The sequence below is a fragment of the Ochlerotatus camptorhynchus genome, unplaced genomic scaffold (genome assembly GCF_037179485.1).
Source record: "Ochlerotatus camptorhynchus isolate MF236.1 unplaced genomic scaffold, CSIRO-AGI_Acam_v1.1 ptg000083l, whole genome shotgun sequence".
Classification (NCBI taxonomy): Eukaryota; Metazoa; Arthropoda; class Insecta; order Diptera; family Culicidae; genus Ochlerotatus; species Ochlerotatus camptorhynchus.
In genome coordinates this window covers 2,317,761-2,344,059 of record NW_027040573.1, presented here as the reverse complement: position 1 = coordinate 2,344,059, position 26,299 = coordinate 2,317,761, and the positions used below count along the sequence as shown (strand labels likewise).

Sequence of the window (26,299 nt, the reverse complement as noted above, 5' to 3'; positions counted from 1 at the left end):
GCCAACGCGTAATTCAGCGTGAAAATGGCGAGCAAACACACCAACCATACTCCGAGCAAGCGCGATGGAATCAAGTGCGCGAATAAGACCGAAGCCACAAGTGAAAGTGAAATTATTTCAAGTTTGCAACGGTTTGTGCACTGCGTTCCGGACCAGAGTAATGTTTTAAATATAAACGCATTTGATTATCGAGTGAGCAAAAGAAATGGAAAAGGAACAACCGCATTGCAACTGTAGTGCCTTCTCAGCAAATCTACACAAGTGAGGATGGCAAGTGCACAGACAGAGGGTTCGATGTCTGCGTGAGAAAATCATTATGTATACGTTGGAGGCCTTTATTATCGCCTGCTATTATAATTACCGCTGCAGATTATGTCTAGCAAGCTGGGATCAGCAGCTTGAAATTGCCTCACGAGCCAACGAAAAAGAAACCAAGATTCCAAAGCCGATATGATTTGCACAAAATGCTTTCTTCCTTCACTTCCTACGCTCGTGGTCTGCCTGACTAACGAACTAAACCAACAGCAGATACAGGTAGGTATCTGTGCGAAAATGCAAAGCCTTGTGGTTTTCATCGATGGTGGCGCAATGTTTCGTAACACCGTGCGACGACGGTTTTGAACACCATGACGTACAGTTTCAACACTTAATTAATTTGCACCAAGTCTACCGCCCAGCGGCGAAGAAGAAAAGTGATGCTACTCAAAATAGGTAGAGTTTTCCCACCATTCAAAGGCTTTTGCCGAAAATCGCATTTTTTGTTTTGATTGTTACGTTCACCTGATGTTTGGTATTTAAGCTACGCACAACCTTGCTGCACACTGGTATAACGTAACTAACGATCTCCTTGAAAATAAAAAAAAAAACATTCCACTCACCGCTATTATGCAGCACCACCCTGGTCATAGTTAATTTTCGGCTATGTTTACATTCTTCATCCGAGAAACCTCTGCAGCGATCATCGTGTGAAAGTGAAAACAAAAATGTTAATTTTATCGGTAGGTTATACCAGCTTTTCATTTATTTTTATTTTTAAATAACGATTATTTTGCGTTTTTTCATGTTTCGGTCCTCTTTTTCTTTTCATATCAAAAGTTGTTTAAGAACAACGATTTTCATGGTATTGTAATATTGATTCCTGTACACGCAAATCAACCGGCAAATATATCAAATCTAGATGAACATTTCAAAAGGTCCTATGTGCATTGATCAATTCTCTTCATAGACGACTTTCTCTTTTGTTAATAACTCAGCTGCAAACAACATTCGCTGTTGTGTTTGATGTTTTGGATACTAGATAAGAATCTCTTTTATCTAACTAAAACAACACGAAATATGTTTGCATATCCGGGGTTATCAAAAGAGCAAGTTGATGAAGAGAATCGATCAAAGCTGATAGGACCTTTTGAAATGTTCATCTAGAAATGTAAGCATGAGATTCTAGCATTTCGACAGTGAGAATTCATAAGGGCCTAAGTGCAACGATTCTCTTCGTCGATTTTATCTTTTGTTAACATTTCTCGGTGCGTTTGCTGTTGCCTTTGATAGCTAATACCACCTGTTACACCACTTTATTGGACAAATTTAAGAAAATTGCTTCCCTTAGCTGTAGCTATTTAAAGAAAAAAATTGATGAATGAATCGATCATCGCCGTTAGGCCCTGATCAATGTTCACTTTCGACTTTCTGTATATGTTTCTTATGAGAAATGTAACAATTTGAACTTAAAACATATAGCGGACATTTAGCTCAAATAACTCAATATGTTTAGGGGAAGTTCACCAGTATTGGCCATAGGTTCCTATTGTGGCCACACCTCATTAAACCGATTAAATTTCAATGTTTGTGTATTTTGTGGTCGAAATGTTTATGTACACCGATACCGATGAATATTATTTGTACCAACAAACTGAACGCAACTGAACATCTCAAAATTGTAGACAATGAGAAATATCGTCAAAAGATGACCAAAATAGGAACATGGCCAATACTGTGCCTACTGGTACCACATTTTGTTGAGATTTGCTGCTGGTGAGTTTTGTTAGCTTGATATTCCGAGCTGCGATATCACAGCTTGCAAAATCAACCGCAGTTGTTTGCTTATTGATTTTTGTCTTCAAAAATCAAGCGTGATCTTGGGCGTTAGTGAGATTTGATTTTTTGATATTTTCCCAACACTGATTTGGCTAATGACATTTGAATTTCGACTTCGTTTCCTTCCCTCGTTTGTATTCTGTATCACACATTCTGGATTAGGTTTGTTCAGTGCAATATGAGTAAAGTGTTGAGCTGTCACCTCCGAAATTAGAGCTTAAATTAAATAAATTTGGTATTTTTGATGCATCATATATTGTCAATGTTTAAATTAACAATTGAATCATGTCACCCTGAAAAGCGGCGTGAAATTTTTTCCTTGTTCTATAAAAAATCTGAATTTATCCACCTATGGTAAGATCTGACTCTTCCTACTAAATCAAATGTTGAGCAACTTCCCAGATGGTATCCGAAACATGTTAAGGTGAGGGTTGTTAATCGATAACCGTCTAAGTGTGTGCCATTGTGGTCCTGGGTTCTTAATTTAACCAGCAAAAAGCTTGTTTTAGAGTTCTCAAGAAAGTTTATGTGTCACATGATGTGTGTTGGCTCTAGCTTGAAACTGGTCACTTTCTCGGGGGTGGATCCGTATGTGACCAATCAGACTACATGCCCGACAGGGTGCCTTCCATTCATTTTGGCTAAACAAATGTTTTATAAAATTATGGAATAATAAGATATTATGATAATATTTTGTTTGTGTAAGCAACAAGAAAAGGTTGTGAAATTTGTGTTTGACACATAACATCTTTGACTATATGTTTTAGTATTACTTCTACGTGAAGTCAACGATTTACATAGTTGAAGATGCTAATTTCATAACTCTGGATGGGAGCATACCATCAATTACTGTCAATGGTCGAAAGGTACAGTAGCAGCACCTACCCCACCCGTGTCCCCTCGAGATCGTCAAGTCGACGATGACAGGAGCACATATCGTGGTAGGGGTAAACAAGAGTTGCAATTTCCAAACCTACGACTGGATGCCTTCCTTCAAATAACAACTGAAGTGCGGTAAAAATCGGTAGAACTGTTTCAAACACACAGTTGGTACTTGAGCGGGTCGGTTTTCATCTCTTTTGCCAGTGGTGCCGGGGGGGGGGACACCCCTCACCATCCCTCTCCAAAGGGGGAGTTTGGTAAAGAGAGATGAAAAAACCGATTTGTACCTTCCTTAAAAATTTTTCTAGCTCGCTATTCTAATATCTATATGCAATCTTCACACTGCCGTACTCTAACGGAACTATCAACTCTATGGTTTCATCTACTCCATCTATCGTATAAAAATTACCACTACAGTCTGTTATTTTAAATTAGCATCTTCAACTACATAACATCTGCCAATTTTGCTACATGAGAGTCGTAATAAGCGATTTTGTCATTTATCTCATCCACTCTTCGCGAAGAGGCGATCAGAAAATCGGTCAATGTGACTCTGTCAAAGCTAAATATGTGTCAAACACAAACTTTACAATCTTTTCTTGTTACTTACACATACAAAATATCATCATAATATCTTATTATTCCATAATTTCATAAAACATTTTTTTAGCCTAAATGAATGAGATACTCGATATGTCCCATTTGATTGTATTTTGATGTATCGCATGATGGATTTTTGTCCTAGCCAAGAATTCCCTCGGGGGTACCCGGATGCGATCAATGTAGGCCAAGGTACTCGGTTTTGCTGTAATTTATCTTGTTTTTGAATTCTTATGTAACTTAATATGGTGAACGATTGGTTTTGGTCCCAACCTGAAATTGGAGACTTCCTCAGGGGTAGCCTGGGAACACGGTTTGGCAGTCATATATCTTGTTCTTGAATTCTGATTTGTAATTTAAAGTGTCTCATGATGGGGTTTGGTCCTATGACCACTTCCTTGGAGGCACCCGAAACATGGTCGAATGTGGCTAATGTGGCCCTGGGTACTCGATTTGCTTGTTTTTGAATTCTCATGTGATTTGAGGTGTGGCTTTATGGGGTTAGGTCAAGTCAGGAAATGACCACTTCTCCGGGTGTTTGGCACGTTTTAGGTAACCTCCACTCTCGTACACGGGAAAAAATCCGATTCCATTTTCATGAATAAAAAATCATGAAATGAAAAAACTTGCCATCCCATGAAATCGTAACAATGATTCATGATTTCGTCATGGAAATTCATGATTTCATAATGCAGTGGAATCAAGACCGCTACAAGCGTTACACGTACTTGGCAAACCGTTTCCATAAACCGCACTACATAGGTATCTCTTATACACCTTTTGTCTTCCAACTTATACAAGTGCTGATAGTCTAGTGGTGAAAGTATGGGTTTAATGATCTCAAGGTTCTTGGTTCGAATCCAGTCTGATGCTTTATTTTATTCTTTTTGCATTTTTTGGTTAAAAGTTAAACCCATGAATTTAGCTCATGATTTCAACTCGGATGATTCATGATTTTGGGAATATTTGCTGCGTTACGCAAAAGTTGCTCATGATATCATGAATATTATTCATGGTGTATTTTCATAACATGAAAATACGCTGTGTTCATGAAATCATGAGTCATTTTTCTCATTTCGGAGATCGGATTTTTTCCCGTGTAAGGAGCTGTTCATAAACTACGAAGACCGTTTAAATTTTTTGGAAATTTATATGGACCGTAAACCCTTGCCAACCTCCTCCCCCACCCCTTTAAAGTGTATATGTACATGGTTTGATAAGACCATACTACCTTTCATTTGGTGGTTGTTGCGTCCAATTAGGTTCTATTGCTGCCGAGAAGGATGAGCATATTAAGTTCAGTTCACACATAGGGTAAATTATGGCTTCGGCACCCATTGACTGTTTTCGGCAACCTAAATTGAAACGTTAATTTCACTGTATTTCCCCATCAAAACTCTTCGCTGAATGTATTCAGCCGATTCCTTACCTTTTCAGCTTCAATCTGATTACATTTTTACGACTGTGCAATCCTGTTATGCCATATTTTTCTTTAAATTAAATATACACACTACAAAATACGGCTGATTTCGAGTTGCCGATAATAGAACAGCTGGTTAACACGCAGTTCAAATGGAAAGGGTGCCGAAGAAAAAGAGACTGCCGACAATAGTCACTCTCACCTGAGAAGTTTGAAGCGTTGTAAAAACATGTTCAACCCGTTTTGATCAATTCTGTCGATTGGAATTGGTAGAACAGCAAGCAGCAGATAAATGTCAACAAACAAACCTGTCATGTATGTGTGTGACGCTGAGAAATCGCTAATAGAAGTTCGGACGCTGCTTAGACTGACGAGAATACGTAAATTCCCCTATACTAATATTTTCCGACCTCGCCGAGATGAGTCGATTGGCATATGCCATTTGGTCCTCGGGCCACGGATCGAAAGTCGGTTTTTCAAGCGATATGTATATCCTTCTCTGTAAGAAGGGTAAAAAGAGATAGAAATGTTATTTGATTGTACACATTAGGCCATAGTTAGTTGAGATTCCGTCCACACAATTGCGTGATTGCATATGGCAGCGTATTTGTCTGCCTATTAATGTTTCCTTTGAAATGTAAACGCGTCACGCAGCGCTGCATAGTCCATTCAAAAGAAGACACTTTGCAAACAAAAAATCAAACGGTCGGACCCATCCATTCACAGCTCTGGTACTTCTTGAATGTGATCATTCATATGTACCTAGTTGATAAATATTCATAACAACATGTTTTCTTATGAACTTTGTTGATTGTGAATATCTCTTATCAGATCAAACCCTAATGGTATTGGAACCATTGTAACACAAATTTTCTTGAATCTGATTTCATTTCGTTTTTGCTAATTGCAATGTATATATTGTTCCGTTGACATTATGTTCAAGCCCTACCAGCACTACTACAATCACTTTGAATTGTGTCGTTAAAATATCTGATTGCTTTCATCCTGCATAGTTTAACGACTAAAAAACCTTTTTATCCCAACATTCTGCACTATTTAAATCAAACTCCAAATCATCGACAGTCTGCATAGTTTCTCGGAAAAGTATTATCGCTGCTTGCTGTGTTTGTTTACATTTACGCAGTCGTAATCAAACTGGAAAAAGCATCATAATAAAATACTTCCCTTATGCAAAACGGCAATCAACAGCTGTAGCCAACCGCTCTCGAGCTCGTCCGTATCACTCATCTACACCAACAATGCCGCCCGTTCGTGACATTATTTCGCTATCTGGATCATCTCTCGATGATAATATGATGTGTCGTCCACTGCTGCACTCCCTCTGGGTCCACTTGAATGTGGCCAATGGAGGTTCGTTTGAATAAAACTCAAATAGGTATGAATAGCAGATTGCATCACGGGTCACGTTTACCAACGCATCGCAGAGCACGAGAGATAAAGTGTATTTGTTTGACCAATTTCTCTTCCAGTTGGCGCTCTGTTACGTATCTCCCCAAATCAGTATCACCATTATTCTTATTTATCCAAATAATTGAGGTGTAATTTACCTTTCCTCAAATTGTTTGTTTATACAAGCGTAAAGTGTGCGCACTCCTCTCTGTTGAAATTCGTTCGCATTTGAACGACCGCCACGTTGTTTGTATACTTTTCACCGCGCACGAGATTAGACAGTCCGTCACGTTTGCTGTTGTTATTGCCGGTTGAATAGCGAGGGGTCGATTATCGTTTCATTGCGATGATCGTCTTTACGCCTGAGCTCGATCCTACTAGGGGGATTCTTTCCTAAACTGACAACTATTTGTCATCGGTTGGAAGCAAATGTGTTATTGTTCGATATTTAAATGAATACCAAATTACTTAGAGGAGTGTTGTCTACAATGAGACATTGTGTCTTAAATGTAACCTATGTTTTGTATGAAAGCAAATTCGTAGTTTTAATTGTGTGGGACTTCTCCACGACATTAAATACTACAGTCCCCCCACAATTTTGGATCATTTTAAACATAATAGCTTCATTTCTTAAGAATATAAACAATTTCTATCGTTGTATTTTTTTCCAACTCGGTGGTAACCCTATCTAGATGTGTTGTATGATTCCAACTCTAATTCTCTAAAAGTTGGAAAATTTCAGAAAATTTTCAACCAAGTAATCCATAATTGTGCCCAGGAGTAATCTTCGCACAATTATGGATCAGTCAATATTTAGCTCAATTTCATAACCTTTTAAACATAAATGCATCAAAACTAAATAAAACTGTTTTTTTTTCATCATGCTATAAAATAATAATAACAGTGATGTTTGCTGCTTATGTGAACTGATTAATCTCCCGTCATCTCGAAAAATAAAAGTGATCCATAATTGTGTTTTTGGTAATTTCGGGAATGTTATACTTTTTGATCTATTTAAACAAAATAATATGAGTGAAATGCATAGTTGATTAAAAGTTCATATCTTAGCAAAGCAATACGTGTTTAAACATTGGCGGTTGGTCATTTCTTTGACTTCAAATTGATTTATTGAAATTGTATTTCGCCCTTAGTGATCCATAATTGTTTATTTATTAATTACTTTATTTATTTATTGTCCAGCAGTGCAAAGGCAAACCTATTGAATTCACTAACTTCGCTTCTATTGCTATTGAGACTAAACGCGTTCAAAAATCAGTCTGATCGGAATGACGGTTTTCCTAGACAATTCGAAGTTGTTTTTGGAAGGATGTTCTACGGGTTTGATGAAAATTAGGTTTTAATGCTCATTTTCATTAATTCCATATGCAGTCTGTCATAATTATCTTCATCATGCAGTGGCGACATCTGCGTAGATATTTTACGACAATCTTCTAATGGCTCCTGGATACTGGGCTAACTAACCCCTTTACCGGTCCACGTTTTCCTTAATCCGGCAGCCAAATTCATACTAAAACCAAAACAAACACACAGCATCATTACTGCATAATTTCGAAAACTGCATTATGTAATCTAATAGGGGAAATGACAGCTTCGGCATGACAGTCTATTTTCGGCACCCCAAATTGAAACGCTAATTACACTGGATTTGCTTACGAAAACACTTCGCTGAATGCATTCAAACGATTCTTTAAGCTTTTAGCTTCAATTTGATTATATTTCTAGCACTGAGAAAAAGCAAACTAACAGGGTTTTCTTAAAATGAAACACACGCACTACAAAATGCTGCTGATTTCGAGTTGCCGATGAAAGCACAGCTGTTAAACACGCAGCTCAAATAAAAAGGATGCCGAATAAAAAGATGTTGCCCACAATAGTCGCTCTTACTAAAGAAGATTGGAGCTTTGTAAAAGCGTTTCGAAACAGTTTTTGACAATTCTTTGGCCTGAAATTGTTAAAGCACTTGGCAGCAAAAGATTGTAAACAAACCAATACTGCATATGTATGCGTTCCTTAGAGAAAAAGGCTATAGAAAAATGATCGTTGCTTAGGTTGCCGAGAATACGTAAATTCCCCTAAATAGTTTTAATCTGTCATTTTTCGGATTATCGAGTCATCGGATTATCGATTGTCGGATTAACTTGGTGCTACTGTAACTGCAGGCTTGCTTCCACTCACTTGCTATAAAAACATGATTTTCTGAATTTTGAAATCATTATAAGTTATAATCATATTTTGTACTTGTTAGATACAAGAAGAGGTTGAAAGGCAAGTGTTTGACACATGAAACTTGTCACTCTGAGTGAACGCTCACGAATCATAAAATCGCTTATTGTAACACTCTGGTAGCAAAATTGACAGGTTTTATGAGTCAAACACTTGCCCTTCATCCGTTTCTTGTATCTAACAAGTACAAAATATCATTATAACATCGAATGATTTCAAAATTCAGAAAAACATTTTTTTATAGCAAGTGAGTTGAAGCAACCCTGTGTAACTGTTTTAACCAGAGTATAAAATAGCAGTTCCTGCCGTCCCATTGTTTCCGCCCTTCCTTTATGTACCGATATGATCTCAATATAATTTAAAATCTAAACCGGACATGTTGATGCCGTAAATTACGAATAAATAAGCTTTCTGATGCATTCCTTTTTTATTCTCTTTTTATTTTAGGTAAGGATAGACCATTCTATTTGAAGCGGTGACTCACAAAACTTGATAATCGCTATGAAGTGAGTTGGAGATATGTAGGTGACAAAATGGGTTGGTTGAAGAGTTTTTGGATATGAATTGTATGATTGTGCTAATTGTTCGAGCTTTGGAAAATGGTGCAGTTTTATGTGGTCCATACAAACGAAGCAACTTGAAACTATCATGGAACTTATATTTAGTAATGAATATTGTTCTCATACAAAATAAAACAGTTTTAAGTCATTTAAAAATTATGTGCATCCATATAAAGTGTAGTATTTTAATTCAGTCCCTTTTTCAAGGTTTTATGTTATTTGTCTCGTTGTGTTTAAAAGGCTTTCACCGTGCGATTGTCAACAGCGCTGTGATCAAACTTGGAGAAAGATGGAAGAGCAGATAGAAGCTTGAATAAAAATGAATTTTAATAGGGTTTTATTTCTTCTGCATTACATAAATACCGAAAAGATTATTTGACTTTTATAAAACTGTTCATAGCCGCTTGTTACTTCATTCAGATCATATTGTATATTCGTTGACAGCGTCGTCATTATCTTGCGCATTCTTATTTCCATGTCTGGTAACAATCACCAACAGAAAACTACGAATGGTACGAATGATTTTCAGTTTTAGTAAGTCAAGGTTCTTGATTGTAATACAATATAGATAAGATCTCACGCGATATTTACAGATATTTCTGTAACTATCATCGGATGAGAAAACGATGATAGAGATTTTCTTCAAAATCTCATAGAATGTTTGTCATGACAAAGCGTGACAGTGGTGTGATCATCGTAATTACTAGCTAATTTATTACAATTACTGTTCCTAGTTCCGAGGAAATCTTAATAATATATTCATTCTACCGATTACATACAGTTGCTTGCTTAAATTAATCTAAATCAGTTAGAAATGTTGATGTCAAAACAGCATAAGAATTATTCTCATGAGTGCTTGATCATTGGAAAATGACCAGAAAGCCAATGGGGCCTGTTGTATAAGGTACCATCTTGAAATGTTCACCGAAAAAAAAAACATATAAATTTCCAAACATGAATAGATTTTTTTGATAAAAATCCATTATACAGACAATAGTTTCCACAGCTTTTCTTTTGGATTTTTTATAATGGTGAAAACATAATTGTTGTTGTAATTTTTTTTAATTAACTTTGACTGTGCAATGCTTGGTTCAAAAGTTATGATTTTTTAAGTTTGTGCCGAGAAAATCGGAAAACTTTAACTAAGGTTTTCCAAACCTGTTCTTCGCTAAAAATAAAAATCCCCACCAGAGAACCGTTTTGTGTTTCAGCGGAGAACACTAAAAGCTGCAGGCCCTTATCAATTGATGCCCTCGCTGTATAACTTGTGCCTTATGGTCTTACAACTCGATCTCGAGTGTTGAGGTCCATATACGATATGATTTAAATCCGGGTTTGTTTAAACTATTAAGGTCAGGTCTATTTACTATATTAGTTCAGTAAAGTTAGTTACAAACTGTGAATTTATGTGATCAAGGTCATTCTTGACGCGCTACATATGCAAAATCACACTAAACAACATGCGGTTTCAGGTACCTTCACCCTTTAAAATGTATTATACGTTCATGAATATGTATTCACTGCGTTCCTCTTGACAAGCAGATTGCAGTGAATATATTTTTATGAACAGTAATTTGATATTGAACGCTTTCAATTTTTGAAACATGAATAAGGTTAGATTTGTTTAATTTCAGAACATCATAACAACTCCAAAACGCTCCAACTAACTATATCTTGCCAAGATAGCTTCGAACTTCGAACTTTGACCTCGAGTTTTGCGAAACATTGCGGCAACTTGTTTCGAGAAAGTTAAACGGTAATCGTCGAACGGGTTATGTTTATTGTGTGTATGCTAATTGCTGCCCGCTGTACCACCAAAGAGGCCACCAGCTGTGCTTTTATGTGAGAAACAGCAATGAAAAAAAAGGAGAAGAATCGAGACAAGTGACAGACCACTGTAGACTATTTGCGCCAGGCGCTTGACAGAGAGGAATGCTGTTTGTAGTGTGCAATCATGCTATTATATAGAGGCTGCTGCTTTTGCTGCATCTAATTATGCAGAATGCTAGTTACGCGAACAGCTGAGGTCAATGGGACGCATGGGGTGCATCTCGTTGACGGCAGTATACGGGAAATTAAAACATCAACCAAATGTCATTTTATTCTTAACATTTCATTCGGTTAAAAATGGTAGGGAAATATATGAATAAAAAATTTCGTTTGTCTGAGTGTCACTCAAGTCTTCCTGTGCGCCTGAAGTGGCGAATAGCGAAGGCAGTACCAATGAGGGTTTGTAAATCGTGCCGAGAGGGACATAAACAGTTTCGGACTTGGAGCTGAAGAGAAATGTTGGCATGCCTGGAATCTGATGCGTGGGTAAATACATACAATGGAGCTTGTGCCGGCTTTTGACCATTTTTCATTTTAGGTTGAAAGGTTGCTGTGGAAGAGAATGAATATGCTGAGTTTGCGCACTCAAATGAAGCTCTCGTTGATGCCTCATTTCAGTTTGTTTTGTTTTGTTTTTTTTTCTGTGGCTATTTCGTACCAACTGAATTTTGCTCCTGTCTTTAATTGTTCTTTATTCACTTCCACAGTTGTCCCTGTTTTCTGAGGAAATTTTCCTCGATCGGACCGGGCATCGAACCCAGTGCCTTTGCCTTGTAACTGCATCTAATTGATCTAAGCGAGTCCTTTTTATGCTCCTCAATATGTATCTAAATATGTGTTGTCTCGATATTTTTTGCATATTATATATGCTGAAATGCTTAGCTTAACGCCAGGGGTATACTAGCTGTCAAATCCCCTACATTCAGGCTAAACCCAACATGTCGATTTTGTAGTTCTGGTTTCTATCTGATTTGACTTTTGGGGAAATTAACAGGTTGCTAAAAGATATTCCACATTCATGTTGGTTTCAAACCCGTGACCCTTTTTTTTTTGCTTAAATCACGATAGTCATGATCATTTGATAGAATCATCTTATAAATTAGCATCCATACTAACCGGTTCAGATTTTCGAGCGATGACTCAGAATCAGTCCATGGGTATAAGAGCCAAACAGCGTGCAACAACAACAAAAAAAAAACTTGTGACTTGCCGTGTGGAACATGCATCTATCTACTATGAATGACCTTGATTATCGACTGGAGGTATGTGAAGCCTGGCGTGTGCAAACTTCCCACCCTCTTTGATTCACGGTCACTGGTCACTGCAAGAAGCTGAATGTGCTTTTGCAGTGTACTGCACTGCAAAAAGAGAACCGTCGCTAGATACAACTGACAACCTGTTTTGGAGCCGTGCCAATGCATATGTTTCCTGATTTTGGGTCCAGAAATCGATTGAACCCGTTTGTCTTTCTGGATTTCAATGGGTTGTTTCAATCTGCATTGCTATAAGTAGGCCATGAGTTGAACTACATAATTGATTTTTGTTTCTTTTTCATGATCATTAATCGTTTATAATACAAATTGCCTACTTGCATCCGACTAATCATTTTTGTATCGTACCGTGAAGCAACCATATATTTGACACATGTAGGTACGCACTTTTGCATTAGTGTAAGGTAAAGGGCGAACACGAAATTATTGCGACACATTCAACAGGGCATAACTTTTTTACCATTGGGTAAAAATCAACCAAATTTTGCACACTTCCTCAATGATGTGTATTGTGTACATGCTGTCAAACTCGAAGTCGTGTTTTTCGATTCAACGAAAATGGAGGTGAACCAACGCGAGTTGAGAGAACAAATTCTTTCCAAACACCTGGAATTTCCTGACCTGTCGCACCGGCAGTTGGGAAAAATGTTGAACATTCACCATTCAACCGTCTCCAGAGTGTTGAAGCGGTTCCAGGAGCGGTTGACGTTGGACCACGGCAAAGGAGCTAGAAGAAAACCGGGACCGGAGAATAAAAAGACGGAGGGAAAGCTGAAGCGGATGATTAAAGCAAATCCCAACGTCTCAAGCCGTGATTTGGCTAAAAAGATCGGCATGTTGCAGAGCTACGTCGAGAATGCAAAGAAGAGAGCTGGACTACATACATACAAGGTACAGAACTTCCCAAACCACGATGAGCGGCAACAATCGACGGCTAAAACTCGGGCACGGAAGCTCTACGAGAAGATGCTGACAAAATATGGCTGCTGTGTGATGGACGACGAAACGTATATAAAAGCCGATTTTAAGCAAATTCCGGGGTTGGAGTTTTTCACTGGCAAGAGCAAGTTCGATGTGGACGACAAATTTAAGAAGAAGAAAATGTCGAAGTTCGCCTCCAAATATCTCATTTGGCAGGCCATCTGCTCTTGCGGACTGAGGAGTGAGCCTTTCGTGACAAAGGGCACAGTAAATGGCGAGATCTACAAATCTGAGTGGTAGGGAAGCGCTTTTGCCGTTCTTGCAGCAGTACGACGAAACTCCGCTATTTTGACCAGATTTGGCATCATGCCACTATTCTAAAAGTGTCCTGGAATGTTATGAGGCCAATTCTGTCAATTTTGTTCCAAAGGACATGAATCCGCCAAACTGTCCGGAGTTGCGCCCGGTGGAGCAGTACTGGGCAATAATGAAGCGGGAACTTCGGAAGAGCAAGAAGACAGTCAAAGACGAGAAGGACATGTTAAGAAAATGGAAAAAAACTGAGACACTGGTACCGGATGACACTGTAAAGACTTTGATGGAGGGCATCAAGCGAAAATGCGTTCAATTTTACACTCAAGGCTCCATCGATTAACTTTTCTTTTGATTTTTGAAGTAAATATATGTATAAAATTACCCTAAAATTTTGGTTTGATTCTAAACATTATAAGAAAATTGGCATGACATTTTCGGTGTCGCAATAATTTCGTGTTCGCCCTTTAGGGGTATCCGGTTTGAAAACCCTACAACAGCGAAACAAAATGAAATGTTGGCTTAGATTCTAAAGAAACTTTCACAACTTGGATTTTTCACCTTATTATAAACGTGTGGGTCTTTTAGATCATATGAATTCAAATGTTTGCCCAATTTACTTAAAATTTTCGGTACCCTAAAACGGGGTAACATTGATAGTTTTTTTAAAATATATTTTAAATATTTTTTACATCAATGAATGTTTTTCAAATTTTATATTTTTAAAACAAGTACTGAAGGTCCAAGAGTTTATCGTTAGTATTATGTTGAACGAAAATTAAAGCATTTGCACTATTTTTTTAGTTTCGTGACCGAACTTCAATATTTCGATTTGGGGTTACTTTGATAATTCTCGATGAATGTAGAAAAAAAATGAGTGAAACTCAAACAGTTTAGTTCTTTAAATATGAAACTTTGAATGAGTATATAATCAGAAAACATCATAAGCAATAAGATTACAACATTTAATTTGTGATGGGTGTATCGGAAATACATTTCATAAGTGATGGTTTGAGTGCTTTTTCAAAAAGGCGAAAAATTATGAGAACTCAGAGGTGAGCAGCATGGGAATTTCTAAGGAGGTGAATTCTTTAAAAAAGTTTTTAACTCAAAGAGAATCTAAGGACGAATTTCATGATTTTTTTAGTGTTCTGCAGACAATTTCTGCACTGTTATAAATAAAAATCAAGGCACTCCCAGAGATAAACTCGAATTTATTAGAAGAACTGAAATTCTTTTGAACTTAAATATAATCCTGAAGCTCTGTAACCTGAAACTTTAAATACGGCAAGTTGGAATATAAATTGTACCCATAACTGAACAGTCTCAAATTCTCATGTCAAATATTTATTTCGTTACAAGAAATATAAGAACCTTATTGTAACTAAAACCAAACACTTCATCAATAAGTAGCTTTTGGTTTTATATATAGTTAATCTACTGATTGGTTTAAGTTGAATTTGAATCCATATCTTTAAAATTTCACCAAGTTCATGTAGCTGATGAGTTAAAATTTTTATTCTTGTCAATGTCCACAAAATTTAACCCTTGAATCATTTTTGTCAATGTCCTAGAACTCTAGTTTTGTTGGTAATTCTGAAAAGAATTCTAAGGCAACTTTGAATAGAATTCAATATAAATCAGGCTTGCAATTGCTCATTACAGCTAAAATGATGTTTTTCGGAATTATGAAACTATGAGATACTATAATGATAATTTTTATTTGTAAGAAGAAAGAATGGGTGGTAAAGTTTGTGTATGACATATAAAATTTGTCAATTTTGCTTTGCTGATTGCTCGTTGATCGCGTTGCTCGTCGTTACAGCTAATCGCTACTGTGACCCTCGGAAAGCTAAATTAACAGGTTTTATGTATCATACAAACAGTTAACCTTCTCTTCTTGCATCTTGTAAATAAGAATAATAGCATTTTAGCTGTAATGAGCATTTGCAAGCTTGATACAAATTTTAATGAAAATTCATAACAGCTTTTGACGTTAATTCTTAAGGAATTATGAGAAAATTTGAACGAAAAGGAGGATTACACCATGATCATTCTGAGGAGAACTTCAAGATAATACAAAAGAGAAATCTAAGGACATTCTGAGGATAATTTAAAGAAGATTCTGGGACAAAAGGAATCCGGAGCATATTTCCATGGGAGTTTTCGGATAATTCATTGAGGGTATATTATAGAGGATTACAGTTAAATATGAGTATAATTCCTATCGAACCTTAAATGAATTCGGTTAAAAATTCCATGAGGGTTCTGAAAAATTTTGTAGAGAAATCTAAGAAGAACTGCAAGTTATTTTTTAGGTGAGAATTTCATAGTTGTGAGTTGAATTCCAAGGAAAGGGGCAATATTCAACGGTAATTCCAAAATATATTCAATGAGAATAGTTCCAATGGATTTTTTAGGAATATCCTTAGAAAATTCTGAGCTAAATTTCAAAAGGGATTTCGAGGAGTATTCTAAGGATACTCCGGTGTTTTTTGTGATAATTCAAAAGAGAATCCTAGCAGCATTTCGAAGAATTGTTGGGATTTCCTAGCAGAACTAAAAAAAATAATCCTAAGATAAGGGAATTTCAGTTATTCAAAAATGAGATCTAGGTATTTATATAATTTAATATTTTAAAACGCTATCTCGACGTTTCATTCCTCATTTCGGAAATAGTTCTAATAATTATGCAATGCCTTATTATTAGGTAACCAAGCAAACGCGGAGCACTTGCAAGTTCGCAGATCGCATAGAGATCATCATAGTTCATGTCTAAAAAGTGTGACGTGTTAGAGAATAGATTTATTCTAGACTTTAATTCAGGAGATCATAAAAATTTCAAATATGGTAAAATATCTCTGTTATTGAAAGTCGTGTTACACAGTGTTGTTAGTTTTTAATCTAGTTGTTTAAGATCTTGCAATATAAACTTTTGACGAATTCGTATGTATACGAAATCGATGCCTACCTCTTTTGGATGACTAACAAATTAATTTGCATGATTCTATTTCTGAAAGTTTTCTGATAATGTTTAAGTCACATTTTGGTAACTTTTTAAAATGATTTTAGTCACTAATTCACTATTTTTATTGCTCAACACTGCTATCAGCCCTGAAAATGCTATCTATTCTGATATTGGACGCAATGGACCCTTTAAAATGGACCAAAATCGTAGAACATCAACTTTTAGTAAGAATTTTGATTTTTTCAACAAATAATTATTATTGTTTTTTTAGAAACATAAAGCAAAAATCTTAAAATACTTTTTTGTTATTGAAGTTTTTAACATCTTTTGACGAAAATTTGTGATATTCGTCGGTGTATATTTTTTTCTGAAAAGATAATCCTGTTTCCTGCAACTTTGTCGCAGACAGCATTTAGGTTAGGTAAGTAGTTTTCACGGTATGATTTTTTGAACAATATTGAATGCGCCATTTTGAAAAATTAGGCGACAGTCAAAACGGCCGAATTCCAGCACAAACTTGGTTTATTGCCTCTAGTGAAAAATTATACGAAGTTTCATGGAATTCGGAGAGGGTAGAATAAAATCGATTCATCAGGTGGCGAAGATATGCTTTATTACCTTCCACCATCAAATCCGATTTATGTCGCCCAGTCAGTGATGGATAAACCTGTTTTAAACCTTGCGGTGAGAAAATTTCTACATTTTGTTCTTTGAAGTAATAGAGACATTATGTAGAAATAATATATAAAAAAAAAAAAAAATCACCGTGATATATAATTTTAATTTGACGTGAATTTTACGATATACGTTCTCAAGACGATTTTTCAACGAAGGTGGCCCCTGGTAGTGAGTGCTGTCATAGGCAGCATGATACTTCTAATTTATTTCTGAATACCTGGATTTTAGATATTTATAGCGTTTATAACAGGTCTTAGACTTTTTGCATGTAAAATTCTGAACTTCGATTTTACAAAAATAACAAATAGGGTAAATTATGGCTTCGGCACCCATTGACTGTTTTCGGCAACCGAAATTGAAACATTAATTTCACTGTATTTTCCCATCATAACTCTTCACTGAATGTATTCAACCGATTCCTTACCCTTTCAGCTTCAATATTATTACATTTTTACGACTGAGCAATCCTGTTATGCCAGATTTTTCTTTAAATGAAATATACACACTACAAAATACGGCTGATTTCGAGTTGCCGATAATAGAACAGCTGGTTAACACGCAGTTCAAATGGAAATGGTGCCGAAGAAAATGAGACTGCCGACAATAGTCACACTCAACTGAGAAGTTTGGAGCGTTGTAAAAGCGTGTTCAACCCGTTTTGATCAATTCTGTCGATTGGAATTGATAGAACAGCAAGCAGCAGATAAATGTCAATAAACAAACCCGTCATATATGTGTGTGACGCTGAGAAATTGCGAATAGAAGTCCGGATGCTGCTTAGATTGACGAGAATACGTAAATTCCCCTATCATGAAATAAGTTAGCAATAAGGAGTGCATGTACCTGCCCGTTTTATCTCGCATGACCAGTCTACCCCACTTCTCCTGCTCAAAAATTGAGTAAAGGACGATGCCCTCTTACTGCGTCACGTTAATCCGTAACACTGATAAGCAATGCATACGGTATAGGAAAACGTGCTGAAAAGTGTGAGGGGCAGCGTACTTCGGTATTCCAAATTGAGTAAACGTTGCTTATTTTCCGCTATTTTTGAGTTACGTTTACTCTATTTTTGAGTACCGTTTACTCCATACATGAGCAACCCCGAATTTTGTCAAAAAGAGCCGTGTAGAGTCATTCATAACAATTATTGTCGCAATATGCAAGAGAGGGTGCCGATTTCATGAAAACTCTAAGTAGCTTTGAAAAGAGCAATACATACTTCTTTCTTTAACTTAACATGTTGGATTTCGTGTTACCGCATGTAGGCATTTGCCGAAAATGCATCATTTGCCTGTGTGCACAACGTTCAATTTGCATAATAATTCATCACTACTCTTCATTTTTCTTTCATGCAATTTTCGATGCTTACGTTTTACATACCTCCGGCCCGTGTTCCTGCAATGCAATGTACGATATTCTTTTACTCACTTTGTGCATCCAATCGACGTCGACTCTATCAATCACAATTAATATTGATGACCGGACACTGACTGCCTGTTTTTGGAGATTCCAGATTTCCGCTTTTTGTTTTGAAGAAGACAATTGTGATGCCCACGTTTCCGCTCCAAAAGGCATTTGTTTTCATTCAATGACCTGTAGGTTTCCTCTATTATAAAATGCACCCCTAAGAGATTTTTATTAATCTCCTGTGTGGCATTGTGTTTCCTGAGCGACACTCGCGTTCACATCCAGTACGAGAGTGCTTTAACTCATGATTATATGGCTAGTTAATTTACTTTCATAGCAACGTGAAGTTGGTCGTTCCACCATACTAAGTACAATGTATCAGTATAGTATACCATATGCAGACACGAAAGTGAAAACTAAACTGAACCCGCTCTCGGCTGCGTACGTTTCTCCCTATCCGTTTGTAGGTTCATCATATAATAGCTAATGATGGAGAGGTGGCCGTATGTTCCACACTACCGATTTCAGGTGTTGTTACTTGAACCTGATGATAGCAGTGCCCGCGATAAAGTTAATATGATAATGAATTAGAGGTGGCTGAGGTAGAAATTATCTTTGACTAATGGTCCCGTAAATGATTGGTCCGTTAACTTTACCTTCATAGCTCATGGGTGAATTTAAACTATCGCACATTTCGGTATCGCTGGTAATAAAATTATCGTTATTCATCCATGATATCCATATTAAATATGCGACTGAATGAAATCGAATGTGTGCACGCAACACAAATGACATGAGAACATCAAATGTAAGGGTCGATTTCTTACATCCTCTGCATTTTGTCTTACAATGGACTGTGACCTATAAGCAAGTTTTTCCAGAATGAATATTTTCATATCAAACCTTCACGAGATGATTTTATAGCCGCATTTGGGAAGACAAACTTTGTTTGAAAATTTGTTTGAAATGAGTGATACATGATGAACATTGTGAGGGACTTTGGGAGCTTAATTAGAAGCACGGATATCATTCATCACGTCGAACTAAAATTCAAGGCTATCAACGCTAAATGTTTCTATTCGAATGGAAAATAAACTTTTCTTTGCATTGATTTTAGTAGTAATTTGCTAAATTAGATGATTTTACACAGATTATATGCTTATATCTTAGGTTGATGCTGAAAGTATGAAATAGACTAAAATAGGTAGACACCGTATCTATGTTTCATCAAGAGCTAGCGTCACTGACAAACAAATGTAAAGTTGTTGGATAACGCCACCAGCATGTTTTACTTGAAAACGTGCATCAGCAATATAAATTACATACAACAACATCAAAACTGTTGTGATGGATGCCGGGAAAATCGCAAAAGGCTTTGTCCCAGACATGCTAGAAGGAAAACTGCCTGCATCTCACTCAAAACCCTCCGGCTACGAATGCTTTTCCGTTTCTGTGCTTCTTTTCCATTCGACTTTTTTTCTTTTTCTTTTGTTGTATTCATTTCCTTCCTGTTTCTTTGCATTGATGTTCACTGAGTGCATTGCTTGCTTGCATTTTTCTCGTTAATTTGCTTTAATTGTCGAATTGTTGAGAATCCTTTAATGTTTTTGTTTTTCAGCAACTAGGCAATAGCTACTTGTCAATGGAAAGCCTTTAATAGATTTTTTTTTCACTCTCATATGATTTGATGTGTCGCATGATGGATTTTGATTTAAAAAAGTTTTATCACTTCCCCGACGGTATCCGGAACATGTCCGAGTGTGGTCAACTGGTGACTCGCCATGATTATTATTGATCTTATTCTCAAATTCTAATATGGCACGTTTTTCAAAATGTCTGGTCTCAAGACCCATACTCGCCGGAATATGTTTCGGCGATAACTCCGGAACCAGCGGAATGATTCCATACACATTCAGTAACGTTCTATGGGACCATGGTGTCCTTCTACTGTTCAATACTATGCTAAACTAACTAAGCATCATCTTGGCACTGTGACTAACTTGCGGTTATTTTTTCTCATTGACGTTAAATGTAATCGCAAGTCAGTCCCACTCCGATTTGGCCTTTAGAATAAAAAATTCACGATATTCTATTCAAAATTCTTTACTAAACATAGATGCATTCACGTTTATTTTAAAAATTATTCCTCCAAAATAAGTGTAAAAAAAGAAATTTGTAAAATCTTTGAACGCCTTTTTTTCATCTCCAGTTTTTTACAGACGGGACTGACTGTGGTTATGGGTAACAGTTGTCCCCTCTTAACCGACCGTGAAACCACACATTTTCATATGTGGATAAATACAACATGCGCCTTTTACCGATGCCGCGAGAGCCTGGCATTTGCTAATTGCCTTAATTCTAACTTTTGCTTTTACCATACTCGTTGACCTCTCTCAGTCGATGTAATTCAATTTGAATTGCAATTTCTCTCTTGATTTTTCCATCGATGAAGCAATCTGAAATTCAATTATTTTCCATTACCGCTAAAACTGCAGAATATGAAACAATCAAATTAAAGTATACCTAGCTTGGTCAGCTTGTTTTTACAGAGATAAATACCTACATATCCCGATATTGGATAATGATACGTCATACCGATTACTAATTAAACCCATTATTCTCTGCTTACATTCAACAGAAGCGTTGCTACAATCTCGTCCATTGCCACACATCCCACCGCCCGGCAGTATCATCCCTGGTGATCTACTTGCTCAAAGCCAAGATGGCTCGGAAAATCACACCGGAACGCTCCACTCACAGGGCAGCTCAAATACCGCTCAATCTAGCTTCGAAAATGCCCATCGGTGGACATCTAAAGAGAACCTGTTGGCGCCCGGTCCGGAAGAGGACGACCCACAGCTGTTTGTAGCATTGTACGACTTTAAAGCAGGTGGTGAAAACCAATTAAGCTTACGAAAGGGGGAGCAAGTACGAATATTGTCCTATAATAAATCCGGTGAATGGTGCGAGGCACATTCCGACTCGGGCCATGTCGGATGGGTACCCTCAAACTATGTGACGCCGCTGAATTCCCTAGAAAAGCACTCCTGGTATCACGGGCCAATTTCGCGCAATGCTGCTGAATATTTGCTAAGTTCCGGCATCAACGGAAGCTTCCTGGTGCGAGAAAGCGAAAGCTCTCCCGGGCAACGTAGTATAAGTTTACGATATGATGGACGAGTCTATCACTACAGGATATCGGAGGATTCCGATGGCAAAGTGTACGTAACCGCAGAGGCTAAATTTAACACACTTGCTGAACTAGTGCACCATCACAGTGTTTTGCATGAGGGTCACGGACTGATAACGCCACTGCTCTATCCAGCGCCAAAGCAGAACAAACCAACCGTGTTCCCCCTGAGCCCTGAGCCGGACGAGTGGGAAATCTGTCGAACAGACATAGTGATGAAACATAAGCTGGGTGGTGGACAGTATGGGGAGGTGTATGAGGCTGTGTGGAAACGGTACGGAAATACGGTGGCGGTAAAGACACTGAAGGAGGATACGATGGCACTAAAAGATTTCCTAGAAGAGGCTGCTATTATGAAGGAAATGAAACATCCGAACTTGGTGCAACTGATAGGTAAGTCCCTACTGGATTCATTTATTCACACAGTGACAGTAAGGAGGATTTTAATAAATTATTTACTATTTTTTGGAGCACGACCAATGAGAGTAACTCAAAATTGAGTCGCATTCGATCAAAAATCGGCTCAAAAATCTGGAAAAATCGATGTAATTTTAATCAGTTTATGAGTATACTCGTAAACTGTGTAACCATTTCATAGATTTTCCAGATATACGAGCTGATTTTTGAGGAAAATCAAGCAAAATTTTACTAATCCACTAAGTCCGATTAGTAACGCTGGTAGATTGAAATTACATAACATTCACAATCGGTGCCGTATTAACCGGTGAGCTAAAGCCAGGCCTGGAAAATTGGTTTTCCCAAATCAGGATTACTCAGGATATTTATTTCAATGATGCTCAAGATAGATTAAAATAATGAGTGAAAAATAAATAATTGAGGGATGCTATAAACCAGACTTAATTGGTTAATGATCATGAATATTGAGTACGAAATATTGATGAATATTGATATCAACACTTCTATTAACAAATTCGCAAGTATGAGGAGTCATAATCAGATTTAGTTTAATCGGGTTAAATATGTGTTAAAATAAGGGACCTCCCTTAGCTCAGGCGGTAAAGGCACAGCTATAAAGCAAGACCATGCTGGTGGTGGCTTGGTTCGATTCCCGGTCCGGTCTAAGAATTTTTCGGGTTGGAAAATATCTCGACTTCCCTGGGCATAGAGTATGATCCCGAGCAAAGTCTGAGATCAAATTGAAATCTAAATTTGATGTTGTGATTTCGCTGATAATGATTATTCAAGTTGCTGTCGTTTTGACCGTTTTAACGGTTAAAATATCAAAATTGAGAGCAAAGAAATCTTCCTGTGACATCACATTGAAAACTATTTCTTTTATCAGTGAAAGCAAACTGAAAATTAAATTTGTTATCAATTTTTCCTGTTGATAACAAAACAAGTATTCAATTGGATGTTATGCTAAGGCAATGAAAACAAACCCGCAGCAACATATTTTTGAAGAGCAAATGTACAGCTAAATGAAAACAAAATTTGGTATCAAATTTGTCCATTGCGTCAACTGAAATCAAATTATGATTTCAGTTTGAAGTTGATATCAAAACTTGATTTCAATTTGCTGTCATTTTGATGCTTGACTTTGCTCGGGATAGTACTTGCCACACAATTATACTAATGCAAAAATGGTACAGGCATCGAAAGCTCTCAATTAATAACTGTGGAAGTGCATCTAGAACACTAAGTTGAGAGCACGCAATAAGCTAATATGCCATACGCAATAAGCTTGAAATGCGAGGAAGAAGAAGAAGATGTGTCAAAATAAAAGCAGGTTAGGAAAATAAATTTAAACGAAAAAGGATTGTCGCAAGTACCTATTTTTATTTCATGTGTGCTAGAATTTGAAAATTGATATCAAATCAAAGGGGGCCTGCAATCAACAATAGACCAGGGGCTCCAAGGGTGGTTAAGACGGCCCTGTTAAAAATAGCTTTCAAAACCTACCAGTGCATAACTTCTTATATATGAGTGACAGGCACAATGCCCAGGAAAGCATAAGACATTCACAATCAATTTTTTTTGCTTTACTTATGTGGTTTTTAGCCGAGGGCTAGTTCATCACATAAATTTACAACACGAATAGACTCTCGACTTCACCTTACCTTTTCTGGTTCAAAATCTTTAGATGAGACTTAACCTGCTGTAGGGTAAGGTGGGGCAAGATGGGTCAGCTAGTACGTTTATCAATTTATTTGTTCGTCAAAATCAACAGGTTCAATGCAACCCCAAGATGATAGTTTGCAGCATTGGTGTATACATTCAGCCTGTTTATGTTGACAATCAAAAATAAATAAATCAAGTACATAACCCATCTTTACCCTAAAATGTTACGCATACTAACTTGTCTCCAATTTTACGGGCGTCCCACAGTTCCTAGTTTGTAAAACTGAGTTTTTCAATGGAAATGGTAGCTAATCATCTATATTTTCATAATACTAAAGAACTCAACAACTTTGTTCTGAAAAAGTTTGGAACGACAACCAAATTCGTTGTCACATCACATAAGAAGCAATGGTACGAAGCAAACTTAAAACGCGATTTTCTCGTCTTGCTGATTTCTGATATGGGACGGACATGCGAAGAGAGGCAGTATAGGAATCATTGGCACCGAGGTCGTTGGGATTTTTCTGAGGCGAAATAATCTCTGATCACGCACTTCTTCAGAAAGAAACTAAAACCGTTGGTCCTAGCCCGAGATGGTTTTATGACAGGTGGGCAGGAGCTCACGGTCTTGCCGTTAATGTTCACGAAAAGTTCACTATTTTGCCATACAGAAATTCAAAACAAAAAATTTTATGGCGAATTTGGTCAGTTATTGACCTGTTTCATACGACCGGAAGGTGTATGCTGGTCACAAATGCCGTCCCAAACTGATTTCCTACGCAATTAATCAATCTTTGATATGAATTTCGCTAATAAACACGGGGAGCCTTTCTTATAGCAAAACTTGCCATAACAAAATGGGCATAGTTCATTTTAGTAAACAAACTAACACTTCTTTCTTGTGTGTCACCTTTGATGAAGCTCCTAGGGACAGGACAGGACCATTGTCTTTCTCTCGTTCTAGCTGGGCATAAAAGCATCTTTATGATTATCGTTACTTCCTATCCTTGCGCGTTGATTATGCTGACATTTATGAAACGAACCAACTCTGATCTTCAACCGTTGTTAGGTAGATCTTTAGCGATTGTTTAGGACTTTATTTACATTTTTTGCTCACTGAACAAACATCGCGGCTTAGAATCACATGCTGGCACCATGGCGATGATCACTCTCCCCTTACTAGACCTGTGCGCCGATCAAAATATTTTCGGCGGCGGCGTGATATGTTATTTTCTGCCGGCGGCGGCGGCGTGGCGGCATCACGCCGTTTGCTTTCGGCGGCGGCGGCGTGGCGGCGTGGGTCGGCGTGAGTGTATTTTTAATGATTTAGAAAAAAATACTTTTCAAACTAATCCCACATGTACAAAAAATGCTACCCACATTTGAGTTCAGATTACTCAAAATCGCTAAAACGTAGGTCACTCATAGTGTGAATAAATTTTGCGACACTTTCCCGGGAAAAAGTTCCTGAATATATGGAAAATTTAAGAAAATTTTACCCACGTTTAGAAGTGCACTAGTGGAACGACTACAACCATATTCAGTTTTCCTCATATTCGAGAACTTTTCCTCGGAAAAGCGTCGGAAAATTGACTCATTCTATGGGTGAGCTACGTTTTCGCGAATTTGAGTGACCTGAACTCAAATATGAGTAACTCTTACTCAATTTTGAGTCGTTCTCATTGGCCGTGCATTCAGAATTTGTTTAGAAAAGTAAGTCAAGTGCTTATTTACATTTGCAGGGGGTTGAGTCGTATAGCAAAGTGTAAGCAACCTTTTTATTAAGTATTTAAAAGTACGTTATGTAGAGGTGGATAGTATTGAAAAGTAATCTTTTATCATTTATTGAGAATTACACGTTATTTATATGTTGATAGTGATAAATGATGTGCTTTTATTACTCTGATGCATATTTGAATGTACGCGCATTGTAGTCATATAACTTGTGTTTATGTAATTGAAGATGAAGTCTTTCGGATATACGTAGAATCCCGCACAACTTGGACCAGTTAGAGATTAAAAAAAAGATCAAATTTCAGCGTGTTGTTAATAATAATCCCTTATTCACCTTTATGTAAATCCGATCCCCGTCAGTAAGCCAGTGATTATTGCACAATTCTATTTTTACAAATGCTGTAATTGTCATGAATTAAGAATGTTTTATCCACATTCTTATGGTGGATGCCTGACCGACGTGCAGATACGGTCGGCCCAGCTATGTTAAAAACTCGTTCACTTGGTGTGCACACACAATACCTTTCACGAGATCTTGCGAACCAAGGCTGCCAAGCTTTCTAATTTTCCAAAAGCAGAGAATATCTCCATCTACAACGTTGTTCGGGTATGACGTAGCCAAATATGCGGTGCACTCTTTCTCGATGGCAGAGGTCACACTATCTTCAACGTTTGAGTGCTTCATAGCAAGACTGAGCA

The 26,299-nt window shown here is 37.3% G+C and overlaps 1 protein-coding gene across 5 annotated transcripts in view; it reads left to right on the top strand.

The window, feature by feature from the left end:
• The window catches only part of Abl (tyrosine-protein kinase Abl), a 128,910-nt gene that overhangs the window by 74,016 nt on the left and 28,595 nt on the right, over window positions 1-26,299 (top strand). For all 5 annotated transcript variants that reach the window (XM_065218079.1, XM_065218076.1, XM_065218078.1 and 2 more), the window contains exon 2: window positions 21,236-22,180. In XM_065218079.1, the coding sequence (XP_065074151.1) occupies window positions 21,236-22,180 (945 nt within the window). The remainder of the gene's footprint in view (window positions 1-21,235; window positions 22,181-26,299) is intronic.